The 18,121-nt window shown below is 34.8% G+C and overlaps 2 protein-coding genes across 4 annotated transcripts in view; one reads left to right on the top strand and one right to left on the bottom strand.

Moving 5' to 3' along the window:
• The window catches only part of LOC129748880 (adenylate cyclase type 2), a 289,164-nt gene that overhangs the window by 223,373 nt on the left and 47,670 nt on the right, over window positions 1–18,121 (top strand). For all 3 annotated transcript variants that reach the window (XM_055743660.1, XM_055743661.1, XM_055743662.1), the window contains 3 exons: window positions 4,686–5,006; window positions 6,777–6,791; window positions 16,901–17,143. In XM_055743660.1, coding sequence (XP_055599635.1) covers window positions 4,686–5,006; window positions 6,777–6,791; window positions 16,901–17,143 — 579 coding nt within the window. The remainder of the gene's footprint in view (window positions 1–4,685; window positions 5,007–6,776; window positions 6,792–16,900; window positions 17,144–18,121) is intronic.
• On the bottom strand, window positions 17,163–17,945 carry LOC129748883 (uncharacterized). The gene is made up of 3 exons (XM_055743665.1): window positions 17,679–17,945; window positions 17,527–17,616; window positions 17,163–17,464 (listed from the first exon to the last, which is right to left on the bottom strand). Exons 1-3 carry the CDS (start codon window positions 17,877–17,879, stop codon window positions 17,216–17,218), a joined length of 540 nt encoding a protein of 179 aa, XP_055599640.1. The 5' UTR covers window positions 17,880–17,945; the 3' UTR covers window positions 17,163–17,215.

Below are 18,121 nucleotides of genomic sequence, written 5' to 3'. Positions count from 1 at the left end.
AAAAAAAATGACTACAAAATTCATTCTTATTCTAACATTATGTTGTATTTATGTTGTATTACAACGACAACTACAATTTTTCAAAGTTGACTACTTGACACGATTTTTTTACAAATTGAAATTTCATTTATTTTTTTAGTTCAGCGTTAGGTTGCACGCCATTTGAAGTAATAAAAACTATATCCGTTGGCAAGAGAATTTAACTTACATTCTAATGAGGTGCAACAATTTACGCTTTGAGATTTCAAAAAAATATGAAAATTCTAAACGTAAAATTATTCCTGAATGTCTAGAACCACAAGCAGAACGCGTCCAGCAGAACTTACTTGTTTGCTCTCCGAGTCCTACGGTGGGAGGTGATTAAGGCAGAGAGTTAAGCAAATCTCACGAAATAATGATGCGGGTCGTGATAAGCAAACGCAAACTAAAATCCATTAGAATATTTCCAACCAAAAAGCGCACGACACGCATAATATTAACTGTTTTTTTTCTATCAGAAAAACGTTCTTTTTTACCAGCGCAACATTAAGGGGGGGGTAGGGTCTAACGGGTATAAAAAAACACCATTTTCACGATTTTTTTCTAGAGCTATCGTTCAAACAAATGTATTCAAATTTTCTGCATTATACAAAGCATTGTTGAAAGAACATTTAGTAATTTTTTCGTAGAAAAATATTGAAAAATGAGCCGGTGACGGGGCATTTTCGAGGATGCCTTTTAGAAAACAGGATTTGCGGTGGACACTGTATCTCAGCACAGAATCATCTGAAATCAAAAAATCAGAGCAAAATATTTGTAATAGATGTTTTTCTGGACCCCAACGTTTTTATTTAACTTAAAAATATTTTTATGAAATTTTTGTGGCTGTTTTAAGTAAAAACTACGATTTTTCACTTAAAAATCCGTCATTTTTCACCTCTAAAATCTCCCCAAAGTAAAAAAATCAAAAAAGAAAAACGTTGGGGTCTGGTATTTTATATGTAGAAAATGTGTTCCAAATTTGAAAAGAATCGGATAAGTAGTTTTCAAATGACGATGTCCACGGACTTTAAAAATGTGCTTTCGAGAAAAACGCGTTTGAAGTTTCTGCTCTTGCTTTCTTGCAGTATTAGATAGGAGGAGATAAAGGCCTATAACTTCTACAGTTTTGCTTCAATTGACTTGAAAATTTGACACAACATTCTTGAAATGTTTTACAATAAGAAAATAAAAAAATAAAAAAATCGATTTTTTGAAAGTGTTAGACCCTACCCCCCCCTTAACAAAAATTGAAAAGAACAAAATAAACAATATTTTATAAATGATTTCGATGTGTTTTCGTTGAATTTTAACCAGAAAAATAAAAGAAATAATAAAAAAATAATTTGGACACTTTATTTTGCCTTTCACTGTAGGTACCTAATCAAATTACAAATGTAAGCTAGCTAGCTATTTCTAGTTTTATCTATTATATAAAATTCTCTTGTAACGGTGTTTGTAGTACTACTCCTCCGAAATGACCCAACCGATTCAAATGAAATGATTTTTAGAATATTCTGTGGGCATGCGAATCGGTTTATATCGAATAAAAACAACAAAAAGTCGCATCAATTGTCCGTAATCATTGAATTTGTAATAAATTGAATCAAATTAAAGTCATGGCCTTCAATTTTTTCAAGATTTTCTTTCCTTTGGGCGCCGGGCGGGCGGTTTGTTTTTCATCTCCATGGTTGAGGCGTCGCCAGCAAACGTCGTAAGAGGTTAGTAACTATGGCATAGCATACTGTTTAGTGGGAATATTTGGGCGCGCATTTCTCAACCAAGCATTACTTCAATGCATGTGGTGGCCATATGAAGCCTAGATGTGTTTTTTTCTTCTTGATTCCTAGATCATTTGTACAGCACATATTAATGAATGACGCCTACATTTGATCCAGATTGATATTTTGCTGATCAAATCAAAACCATTTAAACGATTTGAAATAATTAAACTTTAATTCGTGTTATTTAAAGAAGGAATTGTTGTCTGAATAATATGAATTTAGTACAGATGCGTATGAAATAATGGTATGACTCTTTGCGGACATTTGATAAAAGAAAAATGGAAAGATTAGGTTTATAATCTAATACGCTAGAAATATTTTTCGAACATGTACAAATGTGCTTCACAGAAGTTGTATCAAGCGCCTTTAAATTTATAGAACAACCGCAAAATCCGCTGCAAATGAACAGACACATGAACTGAACAAGAGCCTGTCCTTTAAAATGGATTATATAGGATTGATGTTCATTTAAAGGCCAAATGCAAAAAAGTGCAAACGTTCAACATTTACAAAAATTGTATACATGACTTTTTAATTTATTAATCGTTGGACCCAAATAAACAATCTGACTAAATAAACTGTTTTTTTTTTTAAATCGTTCACCAAAAAACTGTTTACAGGTTCCCTGTTTGTTTACACAGAATTCAAGTACGTACTTAATAAAAATGTGTGTTTTTGTTCAAAATATTTTGGCTACAGAGAAGAGACTTTAGATCCGATTTTTGTTGAAATTTTTTTTTTGTGATTGATATTCCAGAAGAATTTTTTTTTTGATAAGTTTTTATTATGACCTAAAAGTGTTGCAAATAATATTAACTCCTGTCATCTCACACGTTGAACAAGTGGCAACGCGCCTTTTAGCCAAACAAATACCAATTTTTCTCTAAAATAGTCAGATAAGGTATTCCGAGTGTTAAATCTGAAGCGGATATTTAAAATTTTTAAATGTCGAGGTCAATTTACATGAAAATTTCCAGAAAAAAGAACTCATGAAATCATCGTAGCCTTAAAAGATAAGTTCTTTTTTATGTATTTAAATATCACATAATCTTAAATAGAATCGCAAATCACCTTCAGCACTGTTTAGGAAAATTTTAAATCAGACAAAAATAGTTTAAATTGGCAGGTATGTCTTTAAGGTTAAAAAAGAAAATAAAAATGCTTTAATTCGGTTGAATAATAAAAAATTTAAACCTATATTTTCTCTTTTCAAAACCAAATGAAATTCCTTTGAACATTAGCCCAATAAATCAAGTCTTCTTGATTTAATTTGCATTTTTTGCTCAAACAAATAAAAAAAACAAACGAACTTTTTTTGACATGATTTTGATGAAAATATGGATATAAATAACCACTGCTTCTAAAGGTGAGGAAAGTAAAGCTGCTTGAAAATGGTTTGCAATAAATCTTCTCTAATGTTTTTATTTCTTCAGTTTTAAAAAATATACCATCCAAAGCTACTCGGGAGCTAAAAGTGCTGCGCTAGGCAGAATATTGGGCAAACACTCCAAAAATTTTCCCGATATTCAAAATTCTTCTTCCATAAAGTTTCATATGCAATGAATGAATGAAATAATGCAATGAATTTACAATGAATAAATGAGATAATTTTGATTTCAATTTAATCCCTAAAGTGAACTCGAGCAAAGCGGCAGTTAATTGGTATACAATAAATGAAACATAGATATAATCAACATATGTTATTTATGGAACATGTTATGAAGAGTGGATTTTTTTAGCATGAGGCTTGCCAAGTTTGATGGTAACGTTGAGTGCTGAAAAAATCGAATTTGCAACGGGTAGCTGATACCTGTCACCATTCGGAAATATTCAAAGCATCCGAATCAAAGAAATGTAAATGAAAAGGATTCATGTAAGATGCATGTATAATTAATTGGAGAGATTTTTTTAATAATTTATGAAAAGACCCGTAGAATGGAGTTAAAATTCCTAGATTTGATTCCGATATAATTAAGCGGGACAATTCGAGCAAACGGAAAAGATGGATATGTTAAAAAAAAACTAGGACATGTTCAAGAAAGCAAGACGATTAACAACTCCAATTTGATGCTTTTTTTAAGTCAAACAGCGAAAAAAAATGGAAATAGACTCCAATTTTAACATGGTAAGACGAAGTTTACCGGGTCTGCTAGTATTTTAATAGAAATTTATTATTTGAACTTGAAATTTTGGATTCCTCAAAAGAATGTTCTGAGAATCCTCGTAAAAAATCATAGATGTCGTAGGATTATCGTTCAAAAAATTCTAGAAACGTGAAAGAAATGAACATGCATCGTTGGGATTTTTATATTATTTTGGGTTTGAAGAAAAGTGGTAAATTTTCATAAACAGTTTCCCTGTTATGTGTGAGTGAATGTGTAATAGTGTATATTATTTCAGAGAGTTTGTAAGGTCGTTCCAAAGATCCCATATGATTTATGAATTCAACTCAGAGTACTCGCGTAACACGTTCCCACAATCTCATATGGTCGGAAAAAATCTTCTCGAAATTGGTGGCTCCAGAGAGCTTTAAATTCAAAGCATCGCTCAAAAAAACCTCAACTCAATAGTGTCGGATGTCTAAAAACACTATAATTTAACGACCACCACACTGCTCTGTACTGTAGTGCTCCGGCATACCTGTTGAGTGCCGATAAAAACCAAGTCAACAAAACATCCCACCTGCCGACTGCCGCTGGGGATCAACTTTTCCATCTATCTATCCACCATCCTGTATATGCTGTGCTAAAACTTGAAATTGCTCATAGCTTCCGGCTTCTCTGGGCCTGGGTCTGGTTTGTGGTTGTTCAGAACTTCCTCTCTCGCGCTCAAGCATTTCCTTTATTTTCTTCTCTTTTCCGCATTTCCGCTGCCTTCCGGAAGATTCTGCTGGAAAACATCCTGCCAGCCCACGTGGCCGGGCACTTCCTCAAGAAGGAGCGGGCCGTGCAGGAGCTGTATCACGAGAGCTACTCGTCGGTGGCCGTCATGTTTGCCTCGATTCCCAACTACAAGGAATTTTACGACGAAACCGACGTCAACAAACAGGGCCTCGAGTGCCTGCGGTTGCTCAACGAGATTATCTGCGACTTCGACAAGCTGCTGCTCAAGCCCAAGTTCAGTGGCATCGAGAAGATCAAAACCATCGGCAGCACCTACATGATTGCGTCCGGGCTGAGGCCGGGCAAGGAGGAGGGAGCAACGGTAAGTCGCGGTCGGGGATGTGGTTTTTCCGGAATCAAATTAATATAATTTCGTATGACTTTCATCTCATCATTCTAGCATGGTTTTTTTTTACAAAAATATTTTAACACACGTCGGTAAACACAAAACATCTTTTAAACAATTTCATCTTAACAATCCATTTTTTTTTTCTTAAAAAATATTGTAATCTCGACATAAGAATTCCATGTGAAAATATCAAAAAACAGATTTTGGCTCATTACAATTTTAAAGCCCGAGCCGTTAGAAATAAATGAATTTCCAAAATTTTCGGTTTTTTGTGCGGTTTATTTTACACGGCTTTTTAACGCGGTTTCCGGAAATTAACGAAGTTTTCGGAATTAACGCGGTATTTGAAAGAAAATCCTTTTCAAAGGAAAACACTAAGAATCTTTTTGAGACCTGAGACTTGAGACATGAGGCATGAGACCTGAGGCATAAAACCTGAGACCTGAGACATGAGACCTGAGACCTGAGACATGACACCTGAGACCTGAGACCTGAGACATGAGACCTAAAACCTAAGACCTGAGACCTGAGACTTGAGACATGAGACATGAGACTTGAGACCTGAACCCTTAGACCTGAGACATGAGACATGAGATTTACATGAGACATGAGACATGAGACGCGGTTCATATTACTGCGTAAAAAACCTTACAACGAATTTTATACCGCGTTGACTAGCCTTTGTGTATTACAGATGATCTCAATTATTCGTCCTAATGTGACCATAGAATTGAATTCCGTTCAGAAATTACATATTTTTGGATTATTCCTCGCAAATTCCAATCCCATTGCGAGCAGTTTCGGAGCTATTATAGTCTTAATAAATAGCAGGATTCAAGTTACTACCGGAGAGTCAAAAAACATCGGCTGGTCAATATGTACTCTTCGTCTACTAAAATTCAAACTGCCCATAAGCCAGGACAAAAACGAGAAAAAAAACCTCCACCGCCAAAAAGCTAAAAAAACAGTCGCTATCACCATCATCATCATCGAACCGGCACGTCCATTATGTCCGTAAATATCCCTTTTTGGCTTGCGGGCGAAATATGTTGGCCATTTGTCCAACTTTAGTCCCAGTTCCTTGGCTGGCACTTCCTTTTTTCGTCGCTTTCTTTTTGCAGCGCGGTAGTGTAAAGACGCTTGGGCTTTTCAATGAACCGACGAAATGAGAAAAAAAATGCCCGGCTTTACTTTCTCTTTAATGGTTCCAACAAAGAAGAATGGATGTATCCGGAAGAGAATTAAGACGAAACAAACGAAGGCCCTCTTGAAAATGTTCTTTCTTTTTAGAGATCTGATATAATAGAGTGTTATGAAAAAATAACAAATATGTATATAGAAGCTCTTATCTGTTTTGAACACTTAAAATGTTTTCGATGTGACTCCTTTAAGTGAAAAATTGCTAAACTACTTCTTGGAGTAAATCAAAAAACTTCTTTAGCATTTTTGGTTTTTAATTTTTTTGAAAAAGTTAACACAAATTTGAAGTTAAAGCAAACTAAATTTAACATAACGTCCATCAATCTGTGATATCCTCCTCGAGACAGAGACCAACGTTAAAGTAGATACACGCAGCTCCTACCCATGATGGTAGGCGTCTCTTGTATTTGTGTTTCTTTGTTTATCATCATATATGCGCCGTATAATTTGATCAACGAGACATATTTCTACCGATTTAATAATACCTTTTTCTTTATTTTTCTTTCCTTTCATTTTTCCCTCCTTTCATGTTTGGCTGGGCAGAAAAATAATGACCTGGTAAGTATTTCGGCTGCTCCGAGTTGATGACAATAACGATTCGCATGTACATAACTTCAAGAGAGACATCTTGACCTTTTTTAGGGGGGCACTTGGTTAGCTGTAAAACTCTTTTGATGTCACCCTTTATTATTTAATTCAAGGATGATAAGCTAAATCATTGGTCGAAAATTATATAAGCCAGCTGTAAGCTAAATGAATTAATATTTCCAAAATATGTAAAGCATACCGTCACACGAGCCATCATTTAACAGCGAGGTTAGATGCAACATTTATGTAACCCTTTTTTTATAAAATGTAAACGAATTGTCATTTAATGATAACAAACTAATGATGACATAGTTTCTCCCATATTTATCTAGTTTATGTCGTGATCACCTAATCAAGCACGTTTTGGAGTACAAACCGCTTCGTCGTTTCACGAAAGTATACATCATCACAACTAGTTCAAAATTTATTTTTGTTTAAACGACTGAACTACGTCCATCTCCTACAAAATTGGTTTTCAGAATGACTCACAGTGAAAGCGATAGCCTTTACTCTAATTTCACTCCGATTAGCTGTCATCCGCGATGCAAGGTAAATGTTTGACGTTTTGTAGTAAGGACAAATGTATGGCCCTTTTCAAAAGCTTTCCAAAAGCTCCCTAACTAATCAAAACTCTTCTATGGAAGACATGGTGTCATGCCAATTTTCTTTTAATGTTTAGTATCAAACCGAAATCTCAGGGAAGTTTTATACATACATTTACTTCAAAAATCAAAAGAAAAATTAGTTTATCCGTTTTGGATCTTCTTCATGGACAAAAAAATTGTAATTTTAAGTTATTAGTGGCCGATTACAAAATATTTGTTGTGAGATGTGTACCTGAAAAGTGTCGTTTTCATATTGTTGTCGACTTGGCTGGTCTTGAAAAGCTGTTTTTCTTTTAGTCCCTGAAGAAGTTCCAAAACGGATTGAAACGTTGGATAAATAAAAAAAATCTTTTTTACTCTAAAATAGACTGCATGCCGGAATTTCCCAGGAAAAACACAAAAATCAGTTGATCCCCATACATAAAAAATGGATCATATTTATAAATTCAGGAACCGATTTAATGTTCATTTTAGAAAACGTTTTGAAAATCCGAAACAGATTGAAAATATTTAACTCACGCTAAAAAATTCAGATGCAGATTCAGCTCGTAAATGAGTTCCATAATCAAAATTAATTTATCAAGACGACTGTTCTGGTAACGATTTAAATTGCTAGAGATCGCTGAATGATAATTCTGATTGTTAGTTCGATTTTAAAATTGAACCAAAGTCACTTCGTTTGTTGAATTCACCTGAAAATGACAAAAATTTAGTAGAATTATAGTTAATTTTGCAAAAAAAAATCCATCCACAGGTACAGACCCCGTTCGTTTTTGGCAACACGCCCGTAAATTTTATGTTGCCAAAATCGAATGTTGCCAATATCGAACGGTTTTTTGTCACGTTTTTATTTGTGATTTTCATTTAAAATTAGTCAAAATTGATGCAAAACCTTATATTAGCATACAATTTTTTAATTTGGCTCAATTATATTAGTATTAAGCAGTAAAACATGGAAAAAATAATGTTTTAACTGTTTAAAACTATTATAATTAAGCCGAATTGAAAAATTTCATGCTAATATTACGTTTTACATGAATTTGGATTAATTTGAAATGAAAATAAAAAATACAAAAGTGACAAAAAACCGTCTTTTTTGGATGTTGCCAAAAACGAACGATTTTTGCTCGGATGTTGCCAAAATCGAATGTTGCCAAAATCGAACGGGGTCTGTATTGGTTTTCAATGAAAATTGATTAGCTTAGCTTAGCTTGCTTAGCTTGATTGACTACTCACATCCACCTAAAACCATTGAATACGAAATGCTTCTCCATTAATTTTAACAAAAAAAAATTCTGATGAGACAACAAATGATTGGTGTTTTTTTTCAATACATAATATTCAATAACTTGGATAATGTTATTGCTTCTTTTTTTTGCATTTCGAACTCCATGTTTTCAAGCGTGGCTAGAAGAACGAATTCCGCATCGCCAATGGTTGCTACTCCGTGATTGACCGAGGCCATCAGCTTTGATCAGAGGTCAAATGAATGGTGTCTGGGATTGGCAGCACATTCACAATGTCCAAAACTGATGCTCTCTCTTTAAACATCAATAACGGCGCCGGCCACGTCCTAGTAGTCAAAAGATAGATGGAAAGAGAGAAAAGGGATTGAAAGATTTATAATTCATGCCTTAGGACCGAGGTCACCTCTGCATCCTAGCAAATAATTTTGGTTTGGAGATTTGGGTGGAAGGATATGACCAGGAGACACTTTTGACAAGTGTGATCGATAATTCGAAACTCTTTTCTACGCTACTATTATTTGTGAATGGAATTGATCTAATTTCTTTTGAACTTATTGAACGAAAAACATTTTATAGCTTTCTGATGTTTTTCTATCTTACACACTTTCTATTTCTAAATTGATATACTGTCGGATCATTCTTAATAGTTCATTTAAATTCTACAATCTGGTTGCCATAGCCAAGTTAGAATTATTATTGTTTTATTGCTCAAATTTTTGGCCGGTTATTTGGATGTTTTAAACCATATATGGATGCTTATAAAGATTGTATTTACGTATGATCGTGACGGAAACACTCCGAAATACCGCGCGATATAGTGTTAGATGTAGATTGCGAACTATTTTGAATAAAGCTTTTCGTTATTTCGAACGGTATTGGGTGAATCGTTATAATTGGTGTCCGCTCGATCCGTAATAAATACTAATATCGAGAAGTGTATATCAATACCTATTTTCAATCATTTATCGAAAACTAGCTCCTGTCAAAATCTAGATTATTTTTCCAATTAGTAACAGATTTTAAAATTTAAAATTTTTCAAAATAACAAATTTCAAATTTCTTAGTTTAAAATCTCAAATAATCAATTTTTTGTTTGTTTAAGCCACGCAAGTAGATCGCCGCAAAATAATTCAAGCAACATAAGAAATTTCAAATTAAAATTACGAACATTTGTTAGGGATGATAACTTGAATTTGAGCTAAAGTTTCCAAACGGTGCGGGAAAGTTAATCTCCATGCTAAATACCTATCCAAAGCAATTAATATGCATCGAAAACTGCCGCAAACATTTTTTGATCATATTGATTTCGCTTTTTAAAGAATGAAGTAAAGGATACTTAGCTTCGGCCCCCTTAATTTCTCCAATTTTGACTCGACCGCAGTCTGGAACCGACATTTGTAGGCTGCTGGGCAACACCCGACCTTTGGAACAACACTACGCCCCACAAGGCTTGCTCACTTGCACTTGGGAATTCCGGGAAGAACAGCATCGATATTCGAGGGCCTAAAAGGTTGATCCAGCTTCGCAATAATTGGAAACTGCCCTGTGGAACTATTCTTCCAATGATTGAAAACATGAAAACAAACAACAAAATTTTTCCTTCCACGATTTTAACACACGCGGAAAAAAATATATTCGTCCGATTCTGTCAACGCCTACTTCAGTCTCCTATTGGTTTTCAATGAAAATTGATTGATGATAAAGGAACATGTATCTTCTCTTACAGAAATTGCAGGGAATTATATATGTTTGGCATATTGTTCAACATTATCAATACTGCAGTATTTTCAAACACCAAATCCATCCAGTTTGCATAATTCGGATTTATACTGCAAAATTTTTATCTTTTACTTTAACCTTTGAAAATTGGATTTATTTTTAGGATTCTCTTTCGAAATTGATAGCTTTCTTAAAAAAAAACTAATTAAAAAAAAGCCCGGATTTGCTCAACCCGCTAAGAGTAAGTTTCCTATTTTAGTGCTTAAGAAATCTTTTTACATATTCCAATTCTCACCTGAAAGATTTTTAGATGTACAGTTGCGTTCAAAAAAGAATGAAATCGCATGAAGCTGCGCACCCACTTTCAAATTTGACAAGCTGCCATTTCTCTCTCGGTTGATATTTTTTCATGAAAATTTCACACATTCTAGTTCAACTATTCAACTAACACTCTACGAAATTTGAAGTCTTTACAATGACGAAAAATAAAGATAGAGCTATTTCCGTAAAAAAGGGAAATTTGGAGTTGTTTCACTAAACTTGCTGTATCTTCGACAATTTCCATAGAAAAACCTTGAAATTTGGTCCAAAGATGTAAAAATGTTTGATCTAATACCAAGCCATGTTTCGTCAAAATCGATGAACGTGATCAAAAATGGTGCCGGGTAGAAAATCAGGTTAATTATCGCCCAGCAGACGATTTCATTATTTTTTGGACGAATGTTTTTATGGAAACATCGTAATCCATTCTTGGTTTTTTCTTTAACCAAATCAAAATTTATCACAAAGAATGTTGTAAATTGATAGAAACTTCATTCGTGCTTTGTTTCTGAAGTGAAATTGTTTCAACAGAGTTCGAAATAAGAAAAACAGAGATTCAGAAATGACCTGCAAATTTCCCGTTAAACAAATTTGATATACAATTAAAGCGAGTATTCAATTCGGTCTTGTGTTTCAATACCAGCTCTGTTGGAACAATTTCTATTTCTAAACAAAGCAGGAATGAAGTTTCTATCAATTTACAACCTTCTTTGTAATAAATTCTAATTTTGTGAAAGAAAAAAACCAAGAATACATGAATTACGATGTTTCCCGAACAAACATTCGTCCAAAAAAGAATGAAATCGTCTGCTGGGCGATAATTAACCTGATTTTCTACCCGGCACCATTTTTGATCACGTTCATCGATTTTGATGAAACTTGGCCTGGTATTAAATCAAACATTTTTACATCTTTGGATCAAATTTCAAGGTTTTTCAATGAAAATTGTCGAAGATACAGCAAGTTTAGTGAAGCAACTCCAAATTTCCCTTTTTTACGGAAATAGCTCTGTCTTTGTCTTCCGTCATTGTAAAGACTTCAATTTTCGTAGAGTGTTAGTTGAATAGTTGAACTAGAATGTGTGAAATTTTTATTAAAAAATATCAACCGAGAGAGAAATGGCAGCTTGTCAAAGTTGGAAGTGGGTGCGCAGCTTCACGCGATTTCATTCTTTTTTGAACGCAACTGTATTTTAAAAAGTTTCTATTTAACACGAAAGACTAGTCTCTATTTAACTAACAAAACGAACTTAAAAATGAATAATCACATAGAACAGGGATGAGCAACCCGCGGCCCGCGGGCCGCATGTGGCCCGCGAGACCCTTTTCTGCGGCCCGCGAAGTTTTTTTCAAATTTTTATGCCTTAACTTTTTTCTACAATGGATTGTTGTTAAAAATGCACTTGTCTGCACTTGCCCCATGATCATTCTGATTGTTGACTTTTTCTGGCATTTTAAGCATTTCTATGTTCTGTTTAAGGCATTAAGGCAACATTGTTTATTGGCATAACGTAATATTGTAGTTTGTTTGGGCAGACCATTTTGGAAGGTAAAAAAAGACTTATCTTGTCTACGTTCATAATAGAAAGAGCCATTTTATTTTATTCATGCTAAACATTGCGCCCTGATTCTCTAAATTATTCTTCATATTATTTCACAAATTATGATAATATAGCAACACCATACAATATAGTTATGTATGTATGTATGTATGTTGGACCCACCAGTGGCTGATAGGTCCTTCGACCCGAGTCGGTACGGGAAGTCTCGATCGCACATTCAAATATTGTTCATGCTTAACTCATAAAAAATATTTGCAGCACAACCAAGGGGTCCGTTACCACTGGCTTGGGACAGGTTTGACTCATCTTACTCCCTTCAAACTGTTCGAAACAAATGAAGCATCCTGGAAAGGTACCTAAGTTACCTACTCAGGATCCCAAATTTGCCGAGATACTCCGGCTGGCTTGAACCCACAATCCATTGTATATCAGTTTTCCGTTCGTTTGATGCCCTGTCCTACCCCCCACGAATCCCCTATAATAGAGTTAAGCTATTTAACTGTTTTATATAATCAAATTCAAATGATCAATGCTCTAAGTTATACTTAGCTGATATGATTCCTCTGTTGAACAAAACCTCTTCTTCCGCAACCTGCTTCCGCCTTGAAGAAATCCAAGCAATCGGCGGAAAAACAAACCTTCGACGCTGGCACTCTTGTTTTATTTCTAACTGATATTTTCCCTTTCGAAAAAGATAATGAACTTTTTGAAAATTTCTCCATCCTCAACACTGATTCAAAATAATTTCGCACAAATACTTTATTTCAGATCGAACAAAACTCCTTCCCAGATCTATATGACATCTTCACTCGACAAATCAACAAAAATGCAAGGATTGAAATTGATGTCTATTACTGGTATTCCCAATAAACTATCTAACCAACACACCAAGAATTTTCATTATTTTGAAGACAATTATTCACTACAATGACTAACTTCGAAAACATATTTAATAAAGGAAAACAAAAATGTAATTCTGCAACACCATACAATATAGTTATGTTAAAATATCGAGGGGTTTAAAAAATAAAATTGTATGATAAAAAACATACTCAGCAGATATTTTTTTAAATTATTCAATCAAATTCAGCAAAAAGGCTTGTTCTGTTAAATAGCATTCAAATACTGGCAAAAAAATTAAAAACAAAACCTCATGAAAATTTGTTTATTTCTGAATATTGACGGTTTTAGACTTTTTATCAACATGAATCAGCCGGCATCAAAGTTAACTACAAAAATAATTAGTTTTTGATAAAAACAATAAATATCTGAAATTCTGTGATTCGACCACAGAGGTCTTTGACGATTATCTGTAATGCTTTTTTTTAGAAATTTGACAGAACATTTATAAAAAAAATCCAAAAATTGAGTTATTTCACTTAACAGTTGCATTTTGTATTACCAAAGTCGTAATATAGCTTTAGAAATTCTACCTCAATGATATCTAAATAATATTAAAAATTATAAAAATCTGGATAAAAAGCCTAGAATCAAGAATATATTTTTGAAGATAGTTGCCTATAGATATGTGAAACTCTGCATTTTTCTGTGATTTCGGCAACCTTGTTCAACCTCTCAATGTAATGATCCAATACAGAACTTAAATTTAAAAAGCGGAGTTTTTGCCGTTTGAAGGAAAAGATCTAGGCTTTGAGGACAAGTTTTAACTGTGGAAAAACAATCAGAGAAAGTCGTTTAGCGAATCAACGTTCAACGCTAAGACGGTGATTTCTTTGAATATATTTTTCACTATCTTAGTTATCACTGTGGTAAGCTCCAGAAGATTTTTAAATAGAAGTGATGACGAATAGTACCATCGGTTTTAACAAGAATGTTGTAAGAACGAATGTTCGCCAAGAGCTATTTAAAAATTGAGAGAATTTAAACATGACAAAGATTAAGTGATATACCTATATTTAAAAAGTCGTGTTCAATTCTGTTTTTAAACACGTGAAATCGTTTTATCTTTCCCTTTTTAAATTTGTTTTGCAGAAAATTTGAAATTATAAAAAATGACGTGAAGCTCAGCTAAATATTAAAAAAAAAATAATTTTAAGTGCAAAACTGTCATAGAAAAAATATGTCACAAACCCCCCCCATGAGTCAGTTCTTCCTACGGCCCTGACATGAGCAGACATCTGTTTTCTATACATTGGAGTAATTTTCATGTTGGAATTTCCTTTAGTTTTTGAGAAATCGATTTTATAATAACTGTTGTCAAAATTGCCGAATCTCAATTCGTGCGGGCTAAATGAGCCTATTTATGTTTTAGGCAAAATTTCTGTTTTTTGGCAATATTTTCGTATAATTTCATTGGAAATGCTAGAAACTGATAACTTTCATACGAAAATGCTGAGGTTTTATAAAAATCTATTTAGAAATTATGACCGACTTCTTTATTCCGACCTTGATCGAGAATTGGGCACATAAAATTAATTTCCTGGCCTTGAAAAATCTCATCAACAAAATTTCATCTCAATATGATATTATTATTCGTGACAATATTGCAATAACAGCGACCAACTAAAACGGATGACCCCTGACCCAAAACTTGATACTTGACATAACCCTCATAACTTCAATTTGCAAATTGTCAATTCAATCCAATGTATTACAACGACACTATCAATAAAACAGTAAACACATAATATGGACGACCCCTGGCCCGAAATTGGACAGTAGAGATGAATTATTGTATGTATGTATGTATGTATGTATGGTTCCGGTAGCAATATGTCTGTGTGACTTGACCTTCGAATTGCTTCTCAGGCTTCCACGGCCGATGGTTCGTCGAGGGAAGGCATCCAATCTTTAGAGATCTACAATGGTTGGCAATCCACTCCGCTTGCAATAGTCTCTCTAGATTAACCCCAGATGCACTCTGAAATATTTAATTATTTATACAAAGAAACACATTTCACCTGTCGGCAACTTATGGGATTCCAACCCAAAAGTTTTTCTTACAGATACCGGGAATCGAACCCAGTACGCCTGGGTTACCAGACTCGTGCCAGCCTATCCACTAGACCACACCAGCGCTTTCAGACAGTCGAGATGAATTATTCGTCACAAAAAAAAACCTATGTACAAAATTTCATGTCAATCCGACGCATACTCACGACAAAATCGCGAACACATTGAAAAATTTATATGGACGACCCCATTTTCCGCCTCTCGAACCCAAGTTGGACACATGAAGTCAATAGCCCTTTTCTCAAAACTTTCATGAGCTAAATTCCATCACAGTCTAATGCATAATCACGACAGTATCGCAAAACAGGTGAACAGTTGATATGGATGACCCCTTTTTTCAACCCCTGATCCAAAACTTGGAACCGGAAATCAATTACCCCTTTTTAAAATTAATTGCGCAAAATTAATTGACCCTTCAAAAGAGGTCATCAGAAAATCTAAAAACATTTTTCATCATTCCTGGTCATAATGAGGACATAGGGTTTTTCAATTGAGTTTGAATTTTTCTTCCATCAAATATGTATGATTCAGAAATAAGAAATCTATCATTGTGTCATAATGTATCAAAAGATAATTTACACTCTGTAGGAAAGGCTCCAATCCACTGTTAAGTGTATTAAATCGGGTTTTTTACTCGGATTTCGCGAATAAACACGGACAGAAAATAGTCCATTTGAACGGGAAACACTTAGAAATGGGAAAACCTTAGCCAAATCGAAGTGAAGACATGAGACTTGAAACTTGCGGACCTGAGACCTGAGATCTGAGATCTGAGATCTGAGACCTGAGACTTGAGACCTGAGACCTGATGTCTTATGTCTCATGTATCATGTCTCATGTCTCATGCCTCATGTCTCATGTCTCATGTCTCATGTCTCATGTCTCATGTCTCATGTCTCATGTCTCATGTCTCATGTCTCATGTCTCATGTCTCATGTCTCATGTCTCATGTCTCATGTCTCATGTCTCATGTCTCATGTCTCATGTCTCATGTCTCATGTCTTATGTCTCCTGTCTCGTGTCTCCTGTCTCATGTCTTATGTCTCATGTATCATGTTTCATGTCTTCACATCGATTTGGCTAAGATTTTATTCAACCTACTTGCATCGTGCAAGCCTGAAATAGTAGTGCAGTAGCTCTGCCAACTTTTGCGCTCGGCAGCTGCTCTTGTCCATCTATTGCTTAATTCCTTCAAATTGTCTATGAGAGTCAAATACTTTAAAAAAATATCTCACAATGTGAGAAACTATGTAATCATCATTTGGCTATCATTAAATGATAACTTAAATGATGACTTTATTACATTATATTTAAATAAAAAATTAATAAGTACTATGGAATACAAATGTTGCATCTAACCCTGTTGTTGCATGATATTCAGTTTGAAAGTATTATAAAACTACGATGCTATCACTGTTCCTTAAACATTAAAAATTTCAAATGTAAGAGAAGTGGATTATAATCGAGGTCATAAACAATATTTTTTGAACAACTCATCAATCGTTTTCTCACCTACATACATATATCAAGTAGGTATATTATAAATTTAAATAAATAAGCAGAAACGGTCCTTAAGAAACACAATTGGAGATGCTTTCAAATTCGAACAGTTTGAAACTAATAAAATGTTTTCTTTTGCAAAAAAAAACGCAGGACGAGAAACGCACAGAGGAACACAATGTGATAGTGCTGGTTGAGTTCGCCATCGCCCTGATGACGGCCCTGGACCAGATCAATCGAGAATCATTCCAACGCTTTAGATTGCGGATCGGCCTCAATCATGGCCCGGTGATAGCGGGAGTTATCGGAGCCCAGAAGCCACAGTACGACATCTGGAGCAACACGGTCAACGTGGCCAGCCGGATGGATTCCTGTGGAGTGATGGGACGGCTTCAGGTGAGTTTCGGACGAAAACAAAGAACTTCGGTTAAGCAGAAGAGATAAATTAATTTTTTTAATTTTTTTTTTTTATTTTGTTACAACTGGACGCTTTAACTGTTCAACTCGATCTTTCAAAAATTGTCGAGAATCTTTGGGTGTTGCTTTAAGTTTGAGACTTGTATGGGTTCTTTCGCGCAAACGTGATGGTTGACGACCTGAATCTTTGAGTAATTTTGGCCCCATAAGAATTTCGGTGCCTTTAACCGCTGGCTTGCTAGGTTCAGTTTCGGCATATTCCGGGGCCAACGGAACGATTGCCGGCTCCGGCACTGGTCGCTATAAGATGGGTTTCATCAATAAATATTAGCCGGTTTAGACATTCAGTTTATCAAGTTTACCTTCAGAATGTGGACGACTTCCCTGAGCGATTTCCTGTTGTCTTCCAAGGCTTCAAGCAGTAGCAACGCCGTTCGTGGTTCCAGTTCCGGCTGTCGAAATGAAAATAAGAGTTCAAAAAACTTAAACTTCATTCAAATTTCAATGAACTTACCGTTCTTCGGGACAAACTGACAATCGTCCACAATGTTATTGCTCCCGTAAAAGCAAACGCCAGCAACACACCAATACACTCTAACCGGAACTGATTATCGGTATCAAAGGTAAACCGGAAGCGACGCCAGAGATCGGTCCAATTACCAACCTCTTCTATCTTGATAGCCAATAGAAATTGAAGAATTTTACTGAGATTCATTATGCGAAAATTTTAATTTTGTATTTTGATGTCGAGACGCGACCGATTTGTGTCCCGTACACGTAGTTTGCTTTGATGTAGGTACAAGATTTACGTGTTCATTATATTTTTTTAAATAAACATAAAAAAATCATCTCAACAAATATTGTCGGCTGCTTCAAGGGAATAGAAGTTGTTGGGCAAAGTTGTTCAGCGGAAAAATTACTTTTAAAAAATTAAAGATTGGCACAAACCCCATAAGC

Source organism: Uranotaenia lowii, chromosome 2 (assembly GCF_029784155.1).
Source record: "Uranotaenia lowii strain MFRU-FL chromosome 2, ASM2978415v1, whole genome shotgun sequence".
Classification (NCBI taxonomy): domain Eukaryota; kingdom Metazoa; phylum Arthropoda; class Insecta; order Diptera; family Culicidae; genus Uranotaenia; species Uranotaenia lowii.
The sequence above is the reverse complement of the archived record's forward strand: the minus strand, read 5'-3'. Positions and strand labels throughout refer to the sequence as shown.